At 35.1% G+C, this 10,125-nt stretch overlaps 1 protein-coding gene across 3 annotated transcripts in view; it reads right to left on the reverse strand.

Moving 5' to 3' along the window:
• Positions 1 to 56: 56 nt before the first annotated feature.
• LOC106874189 (RNA-binding protein 26) overlaps positions 57 to 10,125 on the reverse strand; it is a 41,602-nt gene continuing 31,533 nt past the window's right edge. For 2 of the 3 annotated variants that reach the window (XM_052972445.1, XM_014921846.2), the window contains 5 exons: positions 8,860 to 8,997; positions 7,398 to 7,601; positions 5,005 to 5,091; positions 3,421 to 3,537; positions 57 to 2,243 (listed from right to left, as the gene is read on the reverse strand). In XM_052972445.1, the coding sequence (XP_052828405.1) occupies positions 2,130 to 2,243; positions 3,421 to 3,537; positions 5,005 to 5,091; positions 7,398 to 7,601; positions 8,860 to 8,997 (660 nt within the window). In that variant the 3' untranslated portion in view covers positions 57 to 2,129. The remainder of the gene's footprint in view (positions 2,244 to 3,420; positions 3,538 to 5,004; positions 5,092 to 7,397; positions 7,602 to 8,859; positions 8,998 to 10,125) is intronic. The other variant, XM_014921847.2, reaches the window with a different exon arrangement.

Raw genomic sequence — 10,125 nt, forward strand, 5'->3', positions numbered from 1 at the left:
TATATATATATATATATATATATATATATATATATATATATATATATATTCAAGTTTTCATTTCTTTTCTGTTTTTATCACCAAACCTATATTATATATTATCATCATTTAACGTCCATTCCCCATATATATATCTGAAATAACTGTTGCCTAAATCCTTTTAAAAATAGTTACTTAAAATGAAGTTATGTACTCAGGAGACGGGGTCAGCTATAAAGGGCCATGTCATTTAAACCACTGGCACAAGCTGAAAACTGACAGAAACTTAAATATCCCACCAAAATTAAGTGAATGTAACATAATGGAATATTTTAAATACATGGAAAAGAAACACTTTCACCATGAATTTGAACTTAATCTGCTTGAGCTAGCTACTTAACTAAAGAAAAAACAAATATGATGAAACACAGAAGTTGAACTCATACACAAGTGGTATAATACAGACTGGGTTGGTTGGTTGATAAAGTAGCTAGGTGGGATGAAGTGAGACACACATATGCATGAGTACAATATGCAAGTGTATGTACACATGTACATACAAGTTATACGCTGTAAATAGTATAGATATATACATGTATGTGCATGTGTGTGTGTGTGTATGTATATATATATATATATATATATATATATTACTGTACACTGATACAGTTTAACTATATATTATATGAGAACATTATATAAATGTATACATTATCTACATATCTGAGTGCGTATGTGTCTGAGAAAGAGATTTATGTATCGGATGTATACAGGAAATAAGGCACAGGATAGTCACTACAGATGACACCAAAACATTCTGCCATTCACCACAGTCTGATAACAACAACTAGGTGATGATGATGATGATGAAAGGTGAATGAGCTGCAGATATGGGTGTGTGAGAAGAGAAATGCCAACAACAGTCTTCTTATGTCAATATAGCTATGTATTACATTAGTTTCAGAGAGTGCCCTTGAACAGATTTGAACACAGACGTAGGATATACTATAAACAAGATGTATATTCGAGATGAAAGGTGGCTGCTATGGGGACAAGTGGATTACATGTAAATCTTTTGCTTGCATAAATAAATATATCAGTATATTATATCATTCACAATGAATACTATCACATCCCTGCATTATGTGTGTGTGTGTGTGCACACATACATTCATACACATACAATGTCAGCAAAGAATCTTGTTCAATTTATACTAAACCACAGAGGAAATTATTTTGATGGTCAAACTATATTTTCTGAATCCAGATTTTTTTATACATTTCTGTGACGTTTAAACATTATTATTAAAGCCCAATGTTTAAAGTGTATGTGTGTGTGTGTGTGCATACATGTTGATTATTTTCTTGACTGATCAACAAAATTATACAGAGACCCACCAACCCACTTTGCCAAAAAAAAAAAAAGTGAATAAATAAATAAAAATAAAAACAAATTAAAGGGTCACAGCAGTCATTTCAGTTTGGTTTTAGAAGAGGGTGGAAAATACAATATTGAAGGGGCTGAGAGGGAGAGGGCAAATAAAACGAAGAGAAGATATGTGTATGTGTGTCATAAAATCTATATACAAAAAGCTGCTATTTACTTCAATCAATAACAGCATTTCTGACTAGTTCAGTGGGTGTATATATGTGTATACATATACAAATATGTATATGTATATATATTTTTTTGTATTATACACTCATTATTGTCTTGCATGAAGTGGTCAGCTCAGAAGGGTTAAAAAAAAAAAATGAAGGTAAGAGTAAATCAACCCAGATTTACAGTTCCCAGAAATAAACAAATAAAGAAAAAAAATTTCTTCAAACTAAAAGGAGAAAAAAAAAAAATCAATAAACTTTTCGTGTTTGTTAAGTTGGAATCAAATGACACATTAGCCTGCCTTAATGGGAACAACGAGCAAATTAAAAGGGGAGGGGGAAAAAATAGAATTTAGTTTTTCTTATGAAAGCGAGAAAGAATAAGAATTTTCTTATATATATTGTTCTCTTCTTTTTTTTTTTAAGAATATTACAACTGTACATGAAAAAAAAAAAAAACTGGTGCCATAGATATAGGCAATAGTGGTAGAGGTGGTGGTGTAGGGGATGGGGAGAAATGAAAATTCCATCATCCATTTGTTTGTTTATTATCTTCTCCAAGAGCGACTCTCTTCATCTTCATCATCTTCGTCATCAGCACCCAACAGGGCTCCAACTTCCAGATCAGTGAACTCTGTACACTCCAGCGGAGACTGGGTAAACTGAAAAATTGAAGACACGACAACTCATATTAAATTCCTTTGTCACATTTCGCTAATGTCACAATAATTGAGGAAAATTTACCTAAACTTTGTAATGATGAACTCCTACCAGCACACTAAATTCACTGCTGTACTCATTATTAACTCAATTTACTAACAGCATCCTCATGCATGGCTTGAACAGCTCTCACCTCACAAGTCATCTGGGATCTTTCCCATCTCAGCCACAGATATTTTAATTAATTTTTTTTAATTAATTTTTTTTAACTAAACACTTTGAAATTTCAGATACTAGTTGAATGTGTCATGTAGAACAGGGTTTACTCATAGCGTTTTTGGCCAAATATTTTCTATTTCAGAAATTATTTCATGTTAAAGTTGTCGTATTTGGGTAATTTTAACCAATCAATGACGTGTTGAGCAAAGTTACTGCTGCTGTTTGTGAACAACAACTTCCTGTTCACCATTTTTACAAAATTATTACTGAGACAGACCAATGATGGAGCCTGTATGTGGTTGCATGACCCGCTAGAAAAAGTAGCCAAACTTTTTTATATGCAGAATAGAAAGAGTTCTGACACATTCAACCAGTATCCGAAATTTCAAACTGTTTAGTTAAAAAAAAATTAATTAAAAAATCTGCGACTGGGATTGACAAGATCCATGAAAATACTCTCGTACAATACTGGATATTAGCTATAATATGTACTGAGTTCCCATAACATTTTCTATTTATTTCATACGAAAATCTGAATTAAATTACACTAGTCAAGGGAATCACAATACTTGGAATATGGATACTTGCTTTTATTCTTTCAACTTTTCTTTAACTTTAGCTGCTTTATCATTCAGTGAAGAATATTGTTTTAACCACAAGATAGCTCTGATTGTAATGGACACGTGAGAAAAGGCGTTCCAGCCATGACCATGTAGTCCCAAACAAATTGAAAAAAGAAAATTACATGGGCTGTTCATAGAAACACTACCTTCAACCTTGGGTCAACTCAAACAAGCTTACGGAAGCTAGATTTGACCAGTTTGATTGCTAAAGGATTACAATGATTTCATCTTGCCATCAATAAAAGATTGTGCTGCACAAGAGAATATACATTGAATATGTGAGGACTAAATGCTTAAGTAATCACAACAAACAAGAAAGAGAGAAAACAGGCCTTACAGAATCATCAAGGTCAGCAGATGATGTATCAATGCTATTAGTAACTGTAGGAGTAGCTGGTGTGTACCATTTGATCTTTAATTCTTTGTTCTTGTATCGACGACACTTCAATATAGCCTAATAAGAAATGAAACAATAATAATAATACAAATGGTGACAATGTATGCTTGTGCACACGTCTATTATAAATGTATAAACATAATATATATATATAAATATATACATGCATAGATGTTTACATGTATAAAACAGATAGAGATACATGGACGTGTGTGTATGTATACATAGACACAATGTTAATTATACTTCTGTGTACATAACAAAATTATACATACACATGTATGTGTATATATTAGGTCACCCCTCAAAAATGAGGTTTTTTCAATTGCATGAACTAAAAGTCAGAGGGGGATGGGATAAACTACCCGCAACAGAAGTATTAAGACTGATCCTTCTGGTGGTATAAAGCACTCATGACGGTGCCAAGAAAAAGCACCCATGAGGTGCCATATAAAAGCACTCAGCACACTCTGTAAAGTGGTTGACATTAGGAAGAGCATTCAGCCATAAAAACTATGTCAAATGCAAATGGAGTCGAGTACACCTCCTCAGCTCTGGTCAAACCATCCAACCCATGCCAGCATGGGCAACGGACATTAAATGATGTTTAGCCTGAGGTAAGCCTTACTTGAGAATACCTTTGATCAAAAGCATTCCAATTATGACCATCTTATATTTGTTCAAGGTATACTGTATCCGCAACTACTTTATCGTGGATACACATTTTAGGGATCTGAAAGGCATCTGACAACTTGTTCAAGCAAGTTGATCGACTACATAGAGGTAAATTCACATTAATTCCCTTGGAAACCACATGGTGCATGTGATCATTATGTACTTTCATAGACAGTACACTCTAACGGTAGTACCAAAATCCTGCTATGGTACAAGACTCTTACCCCTTCAACTAGTGTTAATGTAATGAGCTAGCAAAGTGAGGAGGGTCATTATTATTTTATATTCATTTTTCCATACTTGCATGTGGTGAACAGGTTTCCAGCCAAGCATCTCTACACCTGTTGTTATCCCTTGTCAAGTACACCCTGAGGTCAGTGTTGCTTTCAGTAGGATTACTTAGCACTTCTTCAACCAACTCATCCGTCATACATTTCACAGGTCCAAAACAGCACAAATCTTTCCTCTCCTTGTCAGTCTGTCTCTTTCCCCAGTGTTCAAATATTTCCACATATCAATTTGACTTTTCAAGTCTCCAAAGTTAGTTGAATTAAAATAAGTATCAGTAATACACTATGTACAATGTAATTGACTGTTGAATTCCCTGTAGTGCCTCATCACTCATTTTGTGACTGGGTCAGATGAAATTGGTTTCAAAAATGAGTGACAAAAACAAGAGAGAGTGTATGATGAGTGTGTAGGTGTATAGGATGACAAGAAGAATGTGTTCATATGAGAAAAAATGTGAAAGGGGAGACAGAGAGCATGCATAATCCCCACAGGGTTATTACGCCTTTTTTAAAAATAATGACATAAAATACAAGGAAAAAAAAACCCCAAAGGATTTACCTTCTCAGCATCCTGTCTAGATTTGAACGTCAAGATAACATTACTCTCTGTAGGATCTGGTTCTGATTTCACCAATTCACAAAATAACTGACAGAAGCAGCAAAAAAAAAAAAAATATATATATATATAACATGGATCATTAATACTTCTTAGCGAAAAGGTTAGTATGTATATACTACATATATTCATATTTATAAATAAGTGCAGGTGTGACTGTGTTAAGAAATTTGCTTCCCAACATGGTTTCAGGTTCATTCTCAGTGTGACAACATGGGCAATATACACACATGTACATGTGCACATGCATGTCATCATCATCATCATCATTTAACTGGGATCTGGCAAGCCAGGAGGCTGCACCAGGCTCCAATCTGATCTGGCAATGTTTCTACAGCTGGATGCCCTTCCTAATGCCAACCACTCTGAGAGTGTAGTGGGTACTTTTATGTGCCACCGGCACAGGAGCCAGATGGGGGAGGGGCTGGCATTAACTGCGTTCAGATGGTGCTTTTTACGTGCCACCAGGGCGCTGGCATTGGCCACGTTCGGATGGTGCTTTTTACGTACCATCAGCACAAGAGCCAGTCGTGGTGAGGGGGCTGGCATTGACTCCAAGCACTATGCCACCCTTTTTCCAGACATTGTATATCTAGAGCTAAGCTATTCAATATGTCCCCTTTTTTGATGATGGTAGCTTGTTATCTGAGAAAGATTTGGTTGCTATATCTATCAGGTGGCATATGTATGTAGAAGAGTCAACTGAAATGGAAGGCATAAGTTAGACCTGGCAAGCCAAGTGAGATTGTAGCTGTGGCTGATACCAGTGATTGTAGTTGTGGCCAATCCCAGTGTCGCATAACTGGCCCATTTAAAAGTACTCTTGAATCATCGGGCAATATGCTGTGCTTGAGAAGACTCGTTGAGTCAAGTGAAATCGGTGTTGTGGCCAATGCCAGTGTTATCTGACTGGCACATAAAAAGCACCATTCAAGCACGGTCGATTCCAGTGTCGCTAGACTGGCTCCCGTGCCAGTGGCACATAAAAAGCACCATTTGAGTGTGGTCAATGCTAATTTTGGTCATCTTATAAACAAATACAAGGTTGCCTCAATGTCTCCACAACTGGACAGTCATCCAACACAGTGGCAATCGACAACCAAACCTAGGAGAAGTGTTTGCTAGCTGATATTATCCATAGACAGGTTAATTTTTAAGAAATTAAACCCATTAGATTTCAGCTGGACTATTTATTATTGCTGCCAGGAGCTGACACGCCAATCATCATAAAGTTGATTGGTCGGAAGTCAGATAGGTCCTAAGTTAACGACAACTTGTATCTTAGTTATTTTTAGAAGATACTAGATCTAACCAGTCTTTCCAAGGAAATGAAACTGTTAGAGAATACTTTTTTACTTTTTCCTTTGAAATGATTACTGTGGAAACAAACCGTTACACAGAACATAAAGAGGAAAAAAATATGATATTTTGAGGTTTCCTACACACTTAGATTAAAGTTAGAAATCCAAGCATTTTTTAGGAATATTGTGCATGTGTGCACACATATATAAATTTTATTTATAAATATTTTTTTCAAATTTATTTCATTTTTATTTACATGCAATTTAAATTTACCTATAACACGTGTGGCAATGTTTGATTAAATTGGACTGTGAATTGGTGTGTATTTCTATCCTAGTTTTCTTTGAAGATAAATTCCAGTATTTCAATCTGTTTTACCTTTATTGATATGCCTATCTTATGTGCATTAAGTTCAACTGATATATTATCCAGTAATTTGCACAATTATCTATTAAAATTTTGTTGTATACCCATTAAATATTAGCTAATAACTCATTTTCTATGCTGATGTTTAAACAAAATTTTAATAATTTTATATTTTGTTGAATTTACCTCTAAGTAGATTTGCAATGAGACAAAAATTATGAAGCAGATTTGGTTAAGAACCTTATGTTGATAAATAAAACAAGTTAGAGATGTTTTATGAAACCAGTTTAAATTCACGATTATTTTAGAATTTAACTGAAACACATAAGAGATATTTTAGTTAGAAATATTATAAATAAAAGGGTTTAAAAAAATGTTGTCAGAAACGGATGGTAGAAGAAATATGATAGCAGCAAAACTAAGGGATATTTGAGAATTAAGGTAGATTGGAAAATGTCAATCACCATAGGTAAGATACTGTAGAATTAAAATACAAGGTGGGAGATGTAATGCATACACAACCAGCTCATGTATCAACATAGGAGGGAAAAAAATGAAAGGAAACTCATGATGATGATGATGATGATGATGAGGAGGAGGGGGGAAAACATAGTAACAAGAGTTATTCTAACTTCAATTACACATTGAAAAGAAAATGAGATACTTACAGAAAAATGAGCTAAAATATTTTTCAGAGGTTCAGCATCGAACCCAGACACATGAATTTGCTTTGGCCGATTGTCAAGTGACCTGTTTGAAGCTGTCATTTTCACACTCCTGTGTCCCCGGCTCCAAGAACTGCCTCGTGATCGCATACCCCCACGGATCACTCCCCTACCCCTTCCTCTCGATAAAAGACCTAAAGAGGCGGCCTGAAAAACAACAGGGAATTAAATTTTTTTTTTTTTTTAAAATAAAGCCCGTATTAAAGAAATCAAACATTAATTATATATGTACCAGCAACAAATATATATACAAGTTTACTGAGGATGTTGGAAATTCATATCAAGCAAATGTACATCGGCAGTCAACTTTCTGGCCATAACATTTTATGATATTTTTGTTATTTACAACAACAAAATTTACAGGAAAAATTTCAAGAAAAATTGAAAAAAAAAAAATCAGTTAAGTTCTATCACGAGTGTGTCTCCAATATACTTGTACATTTTTGAAAACATACTGTGCTCACTAGGTACTTCTGTACTAATACACTGCTCCATTGCTATGGTTCTTTCTGCAATCATGAGGGTGTTGCCAAGTTCCTTAAACATAGGGCTTTGGGAGTATATCACTGATAACATCCCCAGTGAATGATTGTTGACTGGTGATATTAACCCTTTAGCATTCAGATTAATCTGTCAAATGTAATGCTTATTCATTCATATTGCTTCGAATTAATCGTGCATTATCTCATAGCTTTGACATTTCAATGCTATGGTTGTATATTTTTGAATGACATTGTAGGGTAGGTGTGAGAAGTCGAATCTGGCCAGTTTGAACATAAAACACGTAGAATATTTGGGCCTAACAGAGATTCTGAGGTATCTGGCTCTGACAATATAACAATAGCATAAAACTTTACAGTGGAGTAATTGACAAAGTTATTTTCTTCAAGGCTTTGTCAGAAGGAGGACAGTGCTTATGGCCTTTTGGCAGGGCCAGGTGGGGAGGATGAGAGGAAGATACCTCAACTCATGGATTGCTTCAGTAGGACGCGGTGCATCAAGATACTGAGTTATCTTCAGACAAAAGATATGGTCCGAATGTTTGCAATAGAATGAAGTCTGCAAAAGGCACTCAAGGGCCAGATGATGGCATTAAATCATTAAATAGGATATCAAATTCAGTATACCATCCAATTACTTAGCTAGCTTTTCTGGATCAACAGAATGTTAAACATCAAAAGCAATAACCTACCCTAAAAACAACAACAAAACATCCCACAAAAAACAAACAAACACCACCTTCTGTCCCATCTAGTAACACTGCACAAATAACAACCAATAAAAATACACACTGGCTGCAAGAATTATAGCAGCACGCATTAACAACACAATTTGTTGCATGCCTCTTGATCACTCTTCATTCTTACAGACAATTCTAGGATTGGAAAGGACAACAACTGCCCACCTCTTGTGTAAGTTCTATGAGTTTTTTACGTAAGTCAGTCGTGTCTTCACCACTGTTCTGCTTGGAGATTAATTCCAATTCAGTGTCTAAGATTTCCTTTTGGGTTTTCTGACTACTCGATGGTCCCGGGATTGTTACCTGTAACAACACCACAACATAGCAAATCGATCAGTGTCAAAGCAAGAGTTTTCAATTCAATAAACAACACCAGCTGATTTTTTTGTAAATTATTCAATGGAAACAATCAGAGTAAGCTTTAAAAGTTTTGACAGAGAATTTTAAAAAGTTGCTTGAACAATAACTTAACAATTCGTTTTAATTAGAAATGAGCTTCTTCAGGTTTAGAACAAATTACAGATTTTCTTAATAAAAATGAAACCAAAGAACAGAGTAAGCCTCTAGAGAGTATAAAGAAGCACAGAATTCTAAAGAAAAAGGAAAAAAAAATACTTAGTGATAAACAAATTTGATAAAACATTCAGGTTTAATTAAAACAGCTGGTATAAGTATACTTAATTCTTTTTCATGAAGTATGCCACTAATTCTTCCCACCTTAAGGCAAGAACTTTGTGTACTGGACTGTCATAAAAATAGTGATATTTCATTATTTTGGAAGAAGGATGAAAAGTAGAGTCTGCAATAGGGTTTATAAAATGTAAACTGAGGATGACATAAATAAATTCATTTTGATTTACTCTAGAGCCTTGGTCATTTCCACTATCTTACTCTTTTACTTGCTTCAGTCATTTGACTGCGGCCATGCTGGAGCACTGCCTTAAAGGGTTTTAGTCAAACAAATTGATCCCATGACTTACTTTTTTAAACCTAGTACTCTTTTTCTGAACTGCTAAATTATAGGGATGTAAATGCACCAAAACCAGCTGTCAAGCAGTGATAGGGGGGGGGGGACAAACACAGACACACATATGGGCCTCTTTAAGTTTCCGTCTACCAAATTCACTTACAAGGCTGTGGTCGGCCCGAGGATATAGTAGAAGACATTTGCCCAAGGTGTCATGCAGTGGGACTGAACCCAGAACCATGTGGTTGGGAAGCAAGCTTCTTACCACACAGCCACACCTGTGCTTATATTAATAATAATAATTGTTTCTAATTTAGGCACAAGTCAAACAATTTTGAGAGGAGGTGCTTAGTCAATATCAACCTATTTTTTTGTACTTTAACTTTTGAGGCTTTTGCACACATTTCCACTGTGCGGGGCAGCCTGGCGGCCACAGATTCGTAGAGCATTTTTACTTTATGTTA

Source organism: Octopus bimaculoides, chromosome 13, assembly GCF_001194135.2.
Source record: "Octopus bimaculoides isolate UCB-OBI-ISO-001 chromosome 13, ASM119413v2, whole genome shotgun sequence".
In the NCBI taxonomy this organism is placed as follows: Eukaryota; Metazoa; Mollusca; class Cephalopoda; order Octopoda; family Octopodidae; genus Octopus; species Octopus bimaculoides.